Source organism: Budorcas taxicolor, chromosome 12 (assembly GCF_023091745.1).
Source record: "Budorcas taxicolor isolate Tak-1 chromosome 12, Takin1.1, whole genome shotgun sequence".
NCBI classification, from domain to species: domain Eukaryota; kingdom Metazoa; phylum Chordata; class Mammalia; order Artiodactyla; family Bovidae; genus Budorcas; species Budorcas taxicolor.
In genome coordinates, this window is record NC_068921.1 from 87,137,509 (window position 1) to 87,154,245 (window position 16,737).

At 56.3% G+C, this 16,737-nt stretch overlaps 1 protein-coding gene across 3 annotated transcripts in view; it reads right to left on the reverse strand.

Annotated features, from left to right (window-relative positions):
* RASA3 (RAS p21 protein activator 3) overlaps positions 1-16,737 on the reverse strand; it is an 84,598-nt gene that overhangs the window by 38,944 nt on the left and 28,917 nt on the right. For all 3 annotated transcript variants that reach the window (XM_052649928.1, XM_052649927.1, XM_052649926.1), the window contains exons 2-3: positions 12,051-12,168; positions 3,302-3,405 (exon numbers count right to left, since the gene is read on the reverse strand). In XM_052649928.1, coding sequence (XP_052505888.1) covers positions 3,302-3,405; positions 12,051-12,168 — 222 coding nt within the window. The remainder of the gene's footprint in view (positions 1-3,301; positions 3,406-12,050; positions 12,169-16,737) is intronic.

Genomic DNA, 16,737 nt, shown 5'->3' on the forward strand with positions numbered 1-16,737 from the left:
GGTGACCAAAGTATTGGAGTTTCTGCTTCAGTATCAGTCCCTCCAATGAATATTCTGGACTGATTTCCTTTCAGATGGACTGGTTGGATCTCCTTGCAGTCCAAGGGACTCTCAAGAGTCTTCTCCAACACCACAGTTCAAAAGTATCAATTCTCTGGTGTGCAACCTTCTTTATGGTCCAACTCTCACACCCATACATGACCACAGGAAAATCCATAGCTTTGACTAGATGGGACTTTGTTGGCAAAGTAATGTCTCTGCTTTTTAATATGCTGTATAGGTTGGTCATAACTTTTCTTCCAAGGAGTAAGCGTCTTTTAATTTCATGGCTGCAGTCACTGTCTGCGGTGATTTTGGAGCCCAGAAAATAAAGTCTGACACTGTCACTGTCAAAGTCTGCCCATCTATTTCCCATGAAGTGATGGAACCCGATGCCAGGATCTTCGTTTTTTGAATTTGCTGAATTTTAGGCCAGCTTTTTCACTCTCCTCTTTCACTTTCATTAAGAGGCACTCTGGTTCCTCTTTGCTTTCTGGAATAAGGGTGGTGTTATCTGCATACCTGAGGTTATTGATATTTCTCCCAGTAAACTTGATTCCAGCTTGTGCTTCATTCAGCCTGGCATTTTGCTCCCTCAGGTAACACATCACATTCCAAACCCACCGCGCTGTTCCCTTCCTCCTTGAACAAACCCTGGTGTGTCCAGCAGCAGCTGGACAGAGACACCCCGGCACCGCACAGGGAGCCCCAGGCCACGGGAAGTGAGGGCTGGCGGACACAAAAGAGCTGCTCCCACAGTGGCAGTGGACGCAGCCGGCGCCGAGGGGCAGCCCTTTGCTGAGCAGGGTCTTGGCCAACGGTGGTGGCCACGTGGGCACCGGGGAAGGGCCTGAGGGGGGCTCCAGGCCAGGAGGCACCAGACAAAGGCACCTCTCAGTAGAGGCTGGAGCCCATGTCTGGCCTCAAGGAGGAACCACCAGGGCTTGACAGCTGCTAAGGGTTCTTTTGGGCACCATCCTGAGGGCAACGGTGGCCAGGCCTATAGGGTGAGCGGCATGAAAGTGCCCCCCGCCTCCCGACATCGAAAACCTTCCGGATCGAGAGTTAAAGGTCCTGCTGGCAGCCCAACCAGAGCTCCATCTTAAAGAAGTCAAGCTAAGAATTGCCTGAGTTCCCGTGTGATCCAGGCCACGCACTTGTCAAACAAACCCTGGTGACCTTTACTTCAAACTCAGCAGTTTCCAAGAATGCGACTTGCTGGCCAGACCCAGTAACCAGCGTCTGCACCTAGACAAGTGTGAGGAGCTCTGACCCATGTGCTGGGAACTCTGCTAGACGCGTCCTTAAAGGGCCTCAGCGCCAGCGCTGCCTTCAGACCTTAGCTGAGGGCCACTGGCCTGGACACAAACACCCTGGACCGGCCACATGTGGGTGGTAAGTGGAGCTAGCCGGGCGCCCCAGGAGTGGGCGGGAGACTGCAGGGTCAGGGGCTGTCAGAGCCAACTGCTCTGCCCCAGAGCAAGCACTGAGACTACGCCTGCCAGGAGCAGCCAGGCCACCAACCATCAGCTGGATCCCGAGGCTACAGCTGAGCCCATGTTGTGGGGGCTTGGGTCTAATTCTGGGGCCAAGGGAACTGATGGGGCTTTCCTGGGGCAAAGGCGCAGCCACCAAATGGGCAGCTCTGGGCTGCTCCGCATTTAAGGTGGGCCTTGCTCTCTCCAGGATGCTGGTGCATCTGGGACCCTGACACCTCCGAGAGCCCCTGAACATCTCTGAGAGTCCCCAACACCCCTGAGAACACTCAACACCCCTGAGAGCACCCAACACCCCTGAGAGCACCCCAACACCTCTGAGAGCACTCACCCCTGAGAGTACTCAACACCCCTGAGAGCACCCACCCCTGAGAGCACCCCACACCCCTGAGAGCACTCAACACCCCTGAGAGCACTCACCCCTGAGAGCACTCAACACCCCTGAGAGCACCCAACACCCCTGAGAGCACCCCACACCCCTGAGAGCACTCAACACCCCTGAGAGCACTCACCCCTGAGAGCACTCAACAACCCTGAGAGCACCCCAACACCTCTGAGAGCACTCACCCCTGAGAGTACTCAACACCCCTGAGAGCACCCACCCCTGAGAGCACCCAACACCCCTGAGAGCACCCCAAAACCTCTGAGAGCACCCAACATCTCTGAGAGTCCCCAACACCCCTGAGAGCACCCAACACCCCTGAGAACACTCACCCCTGAGAACACTCAACACCCCTGAGAACACTCAACACCCCTGAGAGCACTCAACACCCCTGAGAACACTCACCCCTGAGAGCACTCAACACCCCTGAGAGCACCCAACATCCCTGAGAGCACCCAACACCTAGAAAGTACCTCCAACACCCCTGAGAGCACCCAACACCCCTGAGAACACTCACCCCTGAGAACACTCAACACCCCTGAGAACACTCAACACCCCTGAGAGCACTCAACACCCCTGAGAACACTCACCCCTGAGAGCACTCAACACCCCTGAGAGCACCCAACATCCCTGAGAGCACCCAACACCTAGAAAGTACCTCCAACACCCCTGAGAGCACCCAACACCCCTGAGAGCACCCAACACCCCTGAGAACACTCAACACCCCTGAGAGCACTCAACACCCCTGAGAGCACTCACCCCTGAGAGCACTCAACACCCCTGAGAGCACCCAACATTGCTGAGAGCACCCAACACCCCTGAGAGCACTCAACACCCCTGAGAGCACCCAACACCCCTGAGAGCACTCACCCCTGGCAGCACTCAACACCCCTGAGAGCACCCAACATTGCTGAGAGCACCCAACACCCCTGAGAGCACTCAACACCCCTGAGAGCACCCCAACACCTCTGAGAGTACCCCAACACCCATAAGAGCATCCCAACAACTCTGAGAGTACCTCAACCCCTCTGAGAGTACCCAACACCTTGAGAACAGCCTCCCCCATAGGTGGGTGCTGGGTATTAGGGATAGGAAGGGGCTGGGGTGGTTGGAGAAGCCTTTGGGAGTCATTTGGGGGCAGGTCCAGGGGCCCCACTCTAGCCCTGATGGACGGCTCCCATATGTTTCCATGAGCTCGTGGGGCATTGCCCCGCACCCGCTGATGGCTAGCCTGGGACAGCCAGCAAGGTCAGGCGAGACGCTGGTACAGTTCGCTGGCTCAGATGGGGTGTCCAAGAGATGCCTCAGTTCCTCCAGAACAAGTCCCCATTCAGAAGAGGCAGAGAAAATGAAGAATACACCTGCTTGGTTGGTCGGGACCTACCTATGATGGAATCCCTCCGGAAAACATCTCGATCAAAAATGTAAAAGGACAGGTGACGGAAGCTCCGCGGAATCTCGCAGTAGAAGTCCTCTCCATAGAAAGGGCTAGACGGAGACAGAGGGACAGTGTTAGACCCTGTGAGCCATGCCCCCAGTCCTAGGGGGACTGGAGCTGGGGTGTCATCAGTCCTGGGGTGTCAGTCCTCAGGGGTGAGTCTAGGCCACTCCCTCTTGGTCAAGGGGAAGCCCACAGTGTCTCTTCATGGGGACAGAGTTGGAAGCATTTTTCCAAAATAAAGGCAGCTGTGGATGGTGGGGAGCAGGGTCAGACTGTCTCTCCTTTCTGGGGGACCCAGAGGGCCACACAGCCCCAGCCCCCCGGTTGGCACCCTTGCCCAGGCATCTCTGCACATGGGTCGTAGAGGCACGGTCGCCGGCTTCTCCAGATAAAGGGAGCCTGCAGCCCAGAGATGAGCGGGCCTGAACCACCACTGTATGATGAGGGTTTAATAGCAGCAGCCCTGAGGAAGGCCAGAGTGCCCTCCTTGCTAATTATAGGGAGAAGTTCAAAAGCCCATTCCCCTTTCCCTGAGCCCAGAGGAGCAACCACCTCCCTCTGCCAACAGTCATTCCCCACCCCCCACCCCTCAACACTGCGCCAGGCTGGCACTGCCCCACCCCCACCAGAGCCAGCCTCAAAAAAGAACCCACTTTTCCCCTTTCGTGCTGTCCTGTGTCCAAACACGGGCACCCGTTTCCCAGGTCTGGGGCAGGGGCGTGGCGGAGGCCACGGAATAGAGGGGAGCCTCTTGTGAGCCACAGATGAGCCCCAGGGCAGCCCACATGGAGCCCAGGGGCCCAGGAGGGGGCTCGGGACCGCCCAACAGAGCAGCGAGAGCCGGAAGCCAGGCAGGCAGGGCCAGGTCTCCAGAAAAGGCACCGACCAGACTGAACAGCTCAGCGTCTGGCTGATAATCACACATTGATTAAACATCCCCTAAAACCTGGAGTGAAATTCATTAAGCCAAACACCGTATCCAAGCATCCACAGGAGAAGAGTCAAGGACCGAGGTGATGGCAGCCACAGGGCCAGTGCTACGGGCCGTGGTCTCAGCCCACGCAGGCCGCCCCAGTGCTGGGAGGCCCGCCCACCCCGGGCATGATCCCGCTCAGCTCCCAGAGGCAGCAGAAACCCCTTCTAGCTTCTTTGGAGTCCCTCTTACACTTCCTCTAAACGGTTTTAAACTCCTTTAAAATTGCCAGGCAGCATGGCCTTCGGTGCCTGCGAGTGTGCATTAAGATGGCTTCTGTTTGAGGCTCCCAGACCCTCTCCAGAAGCTCAGGTTCCCTCGGCCGGGGGTCACGGCCAGAGCACAGGGCGGGCTGGCTTCCGGAGAGAAAGCCGCTCCATCCACATGAGGACGTGGACAGTCAGCCGCACCCCTCCAGCCGCCACTCACATCTGCATGAGACTGTGGGCAGGGCCCATGGCCCGGGCAGCTCCTCTCCCCTCCCGGACTGTCTTCCCGCCTGGAAGCCCCTGCTCACGTGGGGTTCACCACCCGGCTCACACCCCACACAGGGCCCCCACACCCCCCAGGGAAATCATGCGTCCAAACCAACAAGTCACACCTGGATGGTCCTTTTAGGCCACACTTCCTGAAGCAACTGAAGCCACCAGATCCCAGAAGCTTCAGAAAGGCCCTGAGGGAAGGAGGGTGTTGGGGAGACCCCTGGGGGCGAGGGGGCAGCAGCCTGGGGGCCCTGGGGGAACCCAGGGGGTCCCATTAACCTGACTCCCAGACAGCCCGGCCTGCAGGCCCGCAGGGACGGACTGACCCCCCAGAGGAGTGGACGGGGTCCACCCATGGTCTCTCCTGCAGGGCCCCGGCCTGGCCAGGGCCTGGACACGGTGGTCAGCAGGGCATCTGGGAGCTCAGAGAGAAGCCCCCCACCCTCAGACTCGGGGGCTCAGGGAGGATGGAGACAGGTGCTGGGGGGATGCTCTGAGCTGCAGGCCTGCCCTGGACCAGACAGCCCCAGGACTACAGGGGGAGGGGTCCCCATCAGGGCCCCAGGACTATGGGAGGAGGGTCCCCTCAGAGCTCCCGGGACCGTAGGGGTACACCCACTTTGGACCTGAGACCTGCATTTATGTCAAAAATATTTTAAGCTTTAACTTGAGAAGTTAGAGAGAGAAATGCAAGCAAAGAAGGTGCTGTTTGTACAGCCTCATAGTGTCAGTTGGTGTTTTCTAGTCAACAGCTTGGTTTTCATTAAAAACATCTGAGAAAATGACGTCTTTCCCCTCAAACCACAGACTTCCTCTCCCCCGTCACACCCTAACCCCACACAGCTTCTCCCTCAGAAGACTGTGGAGGCCCTTCTGGGTCTAGTCACTCCCATCACACAAAGCTCTATTTTCCGAGCAATTTGCATCTCTCGGAACGAACAGAAGGACCCTCTCAAGTCACTGACCCTCATGCTCCCTCTGACTGCAAACCGGAAGCTCGCGCCCACCCGCTAGGGAACGGCCTTTCATTCGGGAGAGACCTTGGCAAGAGCGGCGGACTGAGAGTCTGTAACTACAGCCCGGTCGATGCGCTAGCCCCTCCTCCCTGCGGCCCAGAGAGTGGTTATTTAAGTAACTTCTAACCACACAAAAGGACAATACCTACAAGCAAAAGAGCAAAACACCACTGTGACCTCACTGCTCAGAAGTAACTACCACACCGGCCTTTAGGTCCTCACACTCCAGGCCGTTTTTAGAGCATCCCAAGGTTTAAGCAAAAAGGCATCTTACTCTGAACGCAGCTCTGTAACCTGCCTTCCTTGCTTGACAGACACAACCAAACAAGGGGGCAGGACGTGCCTGCCTTGCACCCCGCAGGGCCCCGGGTCAGGGCTGCAGGGCCAAACAGTCACACAGCCGAGGCCTGGAGGGATGGGGGCGTCCAGGCAGGAGGCACAGCGCACCGAACACAGCTGCCCCGGGGAGGCGAGGGTCGGAGCAGGAGCCCCTTCCGACCTGCCCCGGGCAGAAGCAGACAGCGTCATCCTCAAAATGATCACGCACGTGGACCAATGGACATGGAGAACGGACACTGCGTGCAATACTCCTGCAGAGGGCTGGGCCAACCCAGCACTGAAGCCAGAGTCAAAGTCGCTCAGTCGCGGCCGACTCTTTGCAACCCCGTGGACTACACAGTTCGTGGAGCTCTCCAGGCCAGAATACTGGAGCAGGCTGCCTTTCCTTCTCCAGGGGAGCTTCCCAGGCATCAGACCCAGGCCTCCCGCATTGCAGGTGGACTATTTACCAACTGAGCCACGCGGGAAGCCCCTCAAGAGCTCTGTTTCCCTTTGTGTGTGTGTGTGTGCCTGTGGCGCCAACCTGCTCCTTCTACTGGATAGGGTGATGGGCTCCTCCACGGGCAGCCTTCAGCCCCATCTGCCTCAGCCCGGGGACCCCAGGATGCCTCTGCAGGCGCACCATGGCCCGGAGCAGGGAGCCATCCAGCCCCAACCCTGATGACCCAGGTTCACAGAGCCTTAACATTTAGATTAAAGGTAAAGAAGTGACGACTTGTCATTTAAACGACTGAACGCAGCATCAGGAAGATGCTGCTCTTGGGAGGGTGGAAGCCATTCCCAGACCACCTGCTGGAGGCGGCCTGGGGTGGACAGAGGCTGGTTCTCCCTGCGGCACCTGACCCTACGAGTCCCCGAGGACCTGTGAGCACGGGTCCTGCACCAGACGCGCGGGAGGGAAGGCAGCAGCCGTGAGCCAGCGTGTGGGTGCGCAGCGTCCGGCAGCCCCAGGGCATGGGGACTCCCGCACAGGCAGGCCCAGCCTGAAGCCGGGGAAAGGAGGAAGGGGTGAGTGTCTTTGCTCTGCTCCTCACGCTCCAGCTGCACGTCAGGCTGTGGAAGGACAGAGCTCACTGGGTGGGCTGACCCGCCCAGGCGGCTGAGCTCCCTCTGATACGTCCCCTGGATGGGGCGCCAGACCCTGTGGGCTGTCAGGTTAAGATCAGACGAGGGCTCTTTGATTCTACGGCAACTTTATCAAACAAGCAACGAAACACCAACGTGGTTACTGGAGGAAATTTGGGAGTCAGGGCCATGACACAGCAAGGCATGCAGCCGCCTCGGGGGGCAAGGCTAAGCCCCAGAGCCCGTCCGCATCAGTGGCCTGTCCTGGGGGCGACGCCCTCCTGGCCTCCCGGGCGCTCTCCCCTCCCTCGCAGCCACCGTCTGAGTCTGGGCCTGCGCCTCTGGGCGCTGCCCCCAGGTGTGGCCCCTCGAGGACTGAGCGGCATCAAGATGCCGCCTCCTTCCTGTGACCTTTCAGTGGCTTCTGGCCTTAGGAATTCCCACGGGAAGTGTCCAGCAACGCCTCCACCTTCTGTGTCTCTAACCCTCTCTCCCCTTTCATCCCTCTGTGTCTCTGGGTATCTTTGAAATGTAATACCTTCAGTTTACCAATTTTCCGTTCGGCTACGTCTAATCAGCTATCTAACTCATTCACTGAGTTTTTCATGTACATTTCTGGGATCGTCCTTTCTGGAAACTCTATCTGAATCCTCCAAGTCGGCTCAGGCATTCTTCAGAGTTCCTCACCCTGCTGCTGTTTACAGTCTTGTCTCACCACTCCGTGTTCACTGAACCTTAGCTGACACCCTGCGAACCCTGCAAGTCTGACCTGCCGTCTACTGTGCATCTTGGGAGGCGCACACGATGATTTACTCCTGTGTTCTCTGCGCATTTCCTCCTCGAGCACAGGTTCCCTGGAGTGCTGTACTGGAGACACCAAGAGCTAGAGTGAAGAAGACTGGATTTGCTTTCCACTGGCTCATCATTGCCTCCATGGGTGTTACAAACCACTAACCCTGGACTGCGTTAATACATGTGCCTGGACTGTGGTTTCTAGACTGCAGAGTGTGGTACGGATCCAGGCTGCACACTCACAAGAGCCGGCTCTGCTTGCGAGCGTTTGGCGACGAGTGGAGGCCGCCTCCCTCGCTGACTTCTCTTACAGGCAGGCTCCTTGCCTTCGCCCCCACACTGTAGAGTCAAGGTCTGGGGAGACAGCGAGGCCCCCCCAGTGTGAATACAGTTTTTGCCTCAATCTTAAACATAGTCATATTATAAACCATTTTTGAAACTGACGTATACTTAGCTGACAATGTGTTAGTTTCAGGCTCACAGCAAAGTGGTACACACACACTCACATACACACACACACACTCACACATACACACACACACATACACACACACATACACACACACACAGACCCACACCCACACACACACTCACACATACATACACACACACTCACACATACACACACTCACGCATACACACACATATACACACACTCACACACTCACATACACACACATGCACACTCACACACACGTACACCCACACACACACACACACTCACATACACACACATATACACACACACATACACATACACACACATACACATATATACACACACACTCACACACACTCTCACACACACGTACACACACACACTTACACACACATATACGCACACTCACACACATACACACACGCACACTCACACACACATACACACACGTACACACACACACTCACACATACACCCCCACACACACACTCACATACACACTCACACACACATACACACACACACACTCACACATATACCCCCACACACACTCACATACACACACATACACACACACTTACATACACACACACACACATACACACACACACTCACACATACACAGACACATACACACACTCACACACACTCACATACACACATACACACACTCACACACACACACTTTCTCAGATTTTCTTCTACTACAGGCTATTGCAAGACGCTGAGTATCGCTCTCTGGGCTCACGAGAGGCCTCTGCTGCTCATCTGTGCTACACACAGTGGGTGCATCTGTTGGTCCCTCTCCCCACCCCCACTGCGCCCTTTGGCAACCATCAGTTTGTTTTCTATGTCTGTCTATTTCTTATTTGTAAGCAAGTCCATTTGCATCTGTTTTTTAGATCCCACATGTCAGCAATACCGTATGATACTTGATTTCTGTCTGACTTACTTTACTTAGTGTGACAATCTCTAGGTCCACCCGTGTTTCTGCACACGGCACCGTCTCATTCCTCTTCAGGGCCAAGTGGCGTTTCATCGTGTGTTCATTCATTCGTTTATCTGCTGATGCACACTCCGGTTGTTTGGTGTTTCTGCCATTGTAAGCAGCGCTGTCGTGCACACTGGCATGCTTTATCTTTTTGACCCGTGGCTTTCTCTGCATGTACACTCAGGACTCGGGACTCCTCGGTCATACAGCAGTTCTGCTTTTAGTTTTTTAACTAAAAAACCGTGTGTCTTGCATAGTTTAGTTTTGATCTGCTTTCCTCTAATTGGCAATGTTGGACATCTTTCCATGTGCCTGCTGGCCTCTGTGTGTCTTTGGAGAAATGCATAGGTCTTCTGCCCATTTTCTGATTGGGCTGTTTGGTTTTTTGGTATTAAGCTGTATGAGCTATTTATATACTTTGGACATTAATCATTTGTCAGTGTCATCTGCAAATACCTTCTCTAATTCCATAGGCTGTCTTTTCATTTTATGGTTTCCTTAAAGGAAACAAAAACTATGCAAAAGTGTTTACATTTAGCTAGGTCCCATTTGCTTACTGTTTCGTATTTTTGTAGGCTCTCGGAATTATTTTGTGTAAATTTGTCTATTTGCTGTCAGCTTTAACTTTCTGCTTTCAGCACTCCTGGCCTTATCTTGTATATTAGATAAGCACTCAATAAATATTAGTTGAGCTAATGAATACATTAACCTTAAAAGGTAGCATATTAATACTGCCTGTGCGGAAAGCATGAACGGGGAGTGAGGGTCAGAAGGAGCGTGTGCTCTGGGCCCTCCTGAGTTACCCAGGCCCTCCTGAGCTATCTGGCCACCCTGGAGTTACCCGGCCCCTCAGGAGTTACCCGGGCCCCCAGGAGTTACCCGGCCCCCCCGGAGCTACCCGGCCCCCCTGGAGCTACCCGGCCCCCCAGGAGTTACCTGGCCCCCCAGGAGTTACCCGGGCCCCCTGGAGCTACCCGGCACCCCTGGAGCTACCCGGGCCCCCTGGAGCTACCCGGCACCCCTGGAGTTACCCGGCCCCCCTGGAGCTACCTGGGCCCTCCTGGAGTTACCCGGGCCCCTCTGGAGTTACCCGGGCCCCCTGGAGCTACCCGGCCCCCCTGGAGCTACCCGGCCTCCCTGTGGCCGGCCCCTGGGACAGCTTCCGGGGCTGCTCTGGTACTGACTACATCACAGGGAGTCCCCCCCCGACATCACTACACCCCGGCTTATGTGCAGCCCACAGTCTCCCCTCCCTGCCCCCAGAGTACAGTGTCTTGTGCCACCCAAACCAGAAAGTATGGTTTCTATTTCTAAACTCATAAGAAATATTTTTAGGAATGGTCCTCACTTCTTGCCCTCACCTGAGGCAGAGGCTCCTCAAGAGTCACTTCTCAGAGACCCTCACCCAGCAGGCCTGCAGGGAGCCCAGTTTCACAGGGGCCGGTGCTGACTCTCCAGGTTTATGACCCTCTAACAGGGACCATTTAAACACAGAAGGGCTCCTCTCCCGGGGCGCTCACAGAAATAGCCTTGCCGGTTATCCCAAAGCCACACTCGACTCTTGACAAACTCCTCAATCTGCTCGTTTTGCTTCAGCGAATCACTTCGGAGGATGCCGAGTGTGGACTGAAATAACACAGGGCCTCGGGAACCGCCCTGCGAGTGTGGGCAGCGACAGGGCAGATGGTGAAGGGACGTGTCTCCACGTTTCGGGGGCAGGAGGTCATAACGGCTTCTAAAACTTAAGTTCACTAAGTCATCAGAACGTGCCGTTTGTTCCCACTTAGAAGCAGCAATAAGCAAGGATATAATTCATCCGCTAAACATGTTCTCAAGCCCAAAATAGCTCTGTGGACGGACCCACACAACCCACAGTCCTAAGCCCGAGGGCGGGGCCGCAGCCAGAACCTCGCTTGTGCTGGTCGAGACCCCACCCGGCCCCGTGTTTCTCCCAGACCCACACCCTGGCCCCCCCCACCTGCCGGGCAGCAAGGTACCCCCCTCCCCCCCCCCCCCCCCCCCCCCCCGCACGCAGTGACCACAGGCGCTACAGTTCCCACCCTAGGGTGGGGTCCCTAGGGTGGGGTCGGGGCCAGTGGGCCTGGAGCTGGTGGGAAATGCGAATCACGGCCCACCAGAACCAACCGGGCTTGAACAGGCTCTCGGGGGCTCCTACACAAGCCGACCTGTCTCTTCTGCTGCAAACTCCTCTCTCTCCAGGCCGGAACTCTCCCTTTCCCACCTGCTCCCCCGCCTCTACCTCCATCAGCACTCGCTCGCGAGGCCTCTGACCTCTGCGGGCAGTGACTTCCTCACTCACCTTGAGCCTCTTAAGGAAAGGGAAGGTGGTGGAAACGCTTCCCAGACGTCCACGCTCTGAGACCTGTGATCTGCACTCTTGCACCCGCTCATCTGGGCTTGGGAAGTTCCCACCCACCTCCCAGCACACAGACGGCCTCTGCTCTGGCCTCCCACCCAGTCCTGGACACGAGGGGCATTCAGGGACCATCAGCTCATAACTGCCCAGTGAGCCAAGAGACACGGAGATGGAAGGCCAGGGATCGTCAGCCTCAAACAGGGCAGCAGCGGACATACCAGAGTGATTTCTCCACGACTTTGGTCCTGAAAACCTCCTCCTGGTCGAGGTTCACTGTGCAGTAACAATCACGCATCTTGTTTGGCCCCGGGTATGTGGGAAGGTTTTTGGCTTCACCTAAAGGCAAATGTAAACCATCAGTTTCGCATGGAATTGTTTAGTCTCCTAGCTAGTCTCAGACATCTTTCCCAACAATGCGTTTATTCCATGGCAAGGCACCCGCTCACTTCTGTATATCCTGTACGTTTTCTTGTTACCGCCAGTCACAGTGCTGAAGAAAACACCATCTGCACTGCTACACGCAGGCGACATAGCCTAACCTCTAAAGCAGTGGACTCCTGTAAAAGCAGGGGTCCAGCAGCCTAGGAATTAAGGGTTGTTTCCTCTAACCCACACTCAGTCAGCTCAGTTCAGCTGCTCGGTCGCGCCCAGCTCTTTGCAATGCCACGGACTGCAGCACGCCAGGCCCCCCGTCCATCACCAGTCCCCAGAGTTCACCCAAACTCATGTCATTGAGCCAGTGATTAGTCCCTTTAATAGTTTTACTGTTTAAATCATGGTGTGTGTTAATCACTCAGTCGTGTCTGACTCTTTGCGACTGCATGGCCTGCAGCCCGCCAGGCTCCTCTGTCCGTGGGATTCTCCAGGCAAGAACACTGGAGTGGGCTGCCATTTCCTCCTCCAGGGGATCTTCCCGACCCAGGGACGGAACCCGGGTCTCCTGCATTGCAGGCAGATTCTTTGCCAATAAGCCACCAGGGAAGACCTTAAATTATGGTAAGATACACAGAAACTCGAACTACCCTCTCACTCCCCTTTAAGCGCAAGCTCAGCGGCACCCTCCGTTAACTGCATTACGCTTGCACAATCAACCTCAGGCACTCTTTCATCTCAGAACACCGAGGCTCTCCACCCAGGAGGCAGCAGGCCCCATTTCCGCTCCCGCAGCCCGCTTCCAGCTTCGGGCTCTGTGGCCCTGGTGACCCCAGGGGCCTCGCAGGAGTGGGGTCACCGTGCTTGTCATTCTGGGCCTGGCTTATGTTGCGCAATGCTGTGTCTTCAAGGCTCACCCATGCCCTGGCCTGAAGCAGCATCCCCTTCTTTCCCGAGGCTGACACTTGCTTATCTATTAATCCCCAGCTCTCTTTTTATTTTGATTAATTTGCTAGTATTAGGTCAAAGTTGGGGCAATACCAAGGATCACAAAGAGTCAGAAACGACTGAAGTAGCTCGGCACGCACGCATAAACACCAGTGAGGAAGAGTCCAGGGGCCAGCTATGCCCGTGCCTCCCCCTACGTGCTGGGAGAAAGGGCACGAGCTGCAGGCAGCCTGGTGCCACCAGCCCACGGCGCCTGTGACCCCGGGTCTGACTGGAGACCACCGGCAAAGCCACAGCTGCTGGGCCCTCTGCCAGGAGCCGGGGCAAGCTCGCTGCAGGCCACTGCGGCCCCTCTGCTTGTGGACCAAGTGGGAGCAGAGGTCCCACTTGGTCTCCTCCCAGGTCAGAAGGAAGGAGCCCCCTCAAGGAGCTCCTGCCTCCCAGGGGCCTCTTGTTCCCCAGCTGGGCCAGGGAGGGGCTGAGTCTGAGCACCCAGCACCGCCGGAGCAGTCCCGGCTCGGCGACACCTGCCAGTACCACCCAGAGCCACACCCCCGCCCCTGGTTAAAGCTGAAGGAAAAACAACAACAACAGAAACCAAACTGAAACCAGAGCAGAAGTTCCTCAGAGCTCGGCACCCAGAACGGGCACACCTCCACCCCAGGGACACGCTTGACTCTGCTCTCGGGGAAACACGCCGTTTGCAGCTTCCTGCCGCAGCCTCTGAAGGGCAGAGGCAAGTCTGTGAGCCCGAAGCCTCTCTTTCAAGCTTTTCATTAACATCATCACTTGGGATGGAGGAGAGCAATAACCGAGTGGATGTTTTCTGTGCCAATGAATCGAGTGTTCTGAGGCTTCCCAGCAGTGCCAGCTGCAACCTGAGCACGCACACCTGCTGCACTCTGGGGACCTGCCACACCATCCCTGGGACCCCAGGCCCCTCCTGGAGCCTCAGCTTCCCACCCATGAGACGTGAGGACACACGCCCCAGCTTCCTCTAACTCAAAAGCTTCTGCGGGGTTTTCCTGCGGGAATCGTCAGGGAATCATCAGTGACTCTCAGATGGTGAAGAAAGAGAAATAACCAATGAATTTTTCCTGCGATTACCCCCATGACAGCTCAGTGCTGCAAGGCCCTGGACACCAGGCCACTCCGGGGGAGCTGGGCATAGAAACAGACAAGCTGAGAGGGGCACGTGATTCCATGAAGTGTCTAGAGACAGATTTTCCAGGCGCTCCTGGCAGACGCAAGCACTCACGTGTACTCACGCAGGTGCATGAAGACCGTGCCGAACCGCATCCGAAGGGCCCATCGACTTCCTGCCCGCTTCCCGAACTGATGCTCACAGCCTTCCCCTGAAGGCACCCCGACTTCCCTGATGACACTGCTAGGATGTGACTGCACTTCCTGTTGGAATTTTTTTTTTTGCAAGAAATGAGATATTTGGCTGCAAAAGTGCCTGTGTTTCTTAAAAGTAGTATTAAATCTTTTTTTTTTTTTAAGTCTTACTGGAGATGGCCTTTAGTGGAAAACACAGGATGGGGATTTTTCCTGTTTGTTCTCCTAAGAACCTCAAAACACAAGCAGCAGCAGTTGACACTTCTCTTCCAGAACAGAAGAGATGGAAATGCCTTCTCTGAACAACCAGTTAAAACTGTGAGACGATGAACGTGGCCTCCCACCCCCCGCCCCACCCCCGTGGCTACAGAACAGTCCTGGTTGCTATGGCGATGGCAGCACCCGAGACCAGCCAGGCCCCGGAGCCAGTGCTAACAAGTGACTCAGGCCAGGGGAAGGGAGGAGGCCGGCACCCACTCCGGCCACGTCGTCTGCCGGGCCCTGCAGCTGGGGGCCCTGCCGTGGCCACGGGGGCAGGGCGGGTCCCAGCCACCCCAGAGCAGATGGTGTCTCTTCCACGTCCGTCACTTATGCCCAGGGCTGGAGGTCAGTTTCCTCCTGACCACAGATTATGGGGCCTTTTCGTCCCTCAAGAGAGAAGAGAGATGTGTTCTTTCTTCTCATGTGTGGAGTTGTTTCCCTAAGAAGGCAAAATCATGCCCGGTATTCGGTAGGTGCTGATCATTTGATAAACGAATGGATGGATAAATGCCTGCAAAGAAAAAGGAAAGTAAACTCTGGTTTCATTCTAAGAGCCAAATAAGTCACATTATCAAATGTGTCCCTCCTGTTAACCACAACTCCAAAATGTATACTGTCCACCCAGAGTGCCTGTCTGCCAGTGGACTGATCCAGACAGCAAGTTTGTGCCAAGTATCATCTCTGAATGCTGAATTTACCCGTGACAAATCAGCGCTGAAGCAGCAGCTGCTGCTGCTAAGTCACTTCAGTCGTGTCCAACTCTGTGCGACCCCATAGACGGCAGCCCACCAGGCTCCCCCAGGCAGCAAACCTGTCTCTAATTAACGCATCAGGCCGTGGTTCCTGGCCGCCGCTGGCCACGCTCTACGCACACTCCAGGCGATCACAGCCAGAAAGACCCAGCCCAACAGAGGGCTGGTCTCCAGCCTGACCTGGCAGAGGGGCGGGCCTCCTGAGGTTGGTGGGTGGTCTCCTCAGCTCCACCAGCTTCAGCCCAGACCAGGAAGCCCTCCGCCCTGCAGGGCAAGCAGTGTAGTCTGCACCCCAAGAGGCCATCGCTGGTCCAGCTGGCCCAGCCCCCACGTCCATGGGCTCGCCCCTGAGAGGCTCTGACCTCTGCTGCTGCCCTCACCCGCCCCTGGGAAGACGCCAGCGGTGAACCAGGGCCTCAGCTTTGCCGTGTCCATGAAGCGTGGGACCTCCGCTCTGCCCTACTATGTAGGCTGGTCCTCAGCTCAGCTACAGGCCAAACTCTAACCACACGTGACCAGCTGCAGGAGCCCCCGACCCTTGTCTTGCAGAGACAGCCCTCCCCAGCCCTCCCCAGCCCTCCCCGCGCACAGGAGCAGGACCTGGTGAGGGGGCCACAGCCCCCGGGCTCCCGTCTGCTCTCTCCAAGTGCCTACAGGGCTACGGAGTCTGGTGGCCAGTGTAGCTCCTTGTAGCTACATAAAAGCCCATTTCCCACTGGAGATCAGTTTCATGATGAAAACATTCTCTTTCCTTGAATATGTTTTTGACTGCCTTGCTATTTTCTTTTAACACTTGATATTAAATAGAACAGCTTCTCAGATGGCTCACGGGTAAAAAGACCCCGCCTCCCAAAGCAGCAGACACACAGGACAGACGCAGGCTGGTCCCTGGGCTGGGAAGACGCCCTGGAGGAGGAAGCGGCCTCCGCTCCAGTATCCCTGCCTGGGACATTCGATGGACAGAGGAGCCTGGCAGCCCACAGTCCAGGGTGTCGCAAAGAGTCGGACGACTGAGCGACCGAGCACCCCCACAGTCGGATGAGGCTGGGCTTCTGAATCACGCCGCAGGCAGCCTCCTCTCCCGCAGGCCGGTTTACAAGCCAGGAGGCCTCTGGGCTGAGCTGCCTGACCCAGAGCAGCCAAGGTCCGCTCCAGACACTGGGGTGGGGGCACACTTAGGGCGCAGGAGGACTCGCAGACGTATATCTCAGGCCTCCCCCAGTTTCCAAGGAGA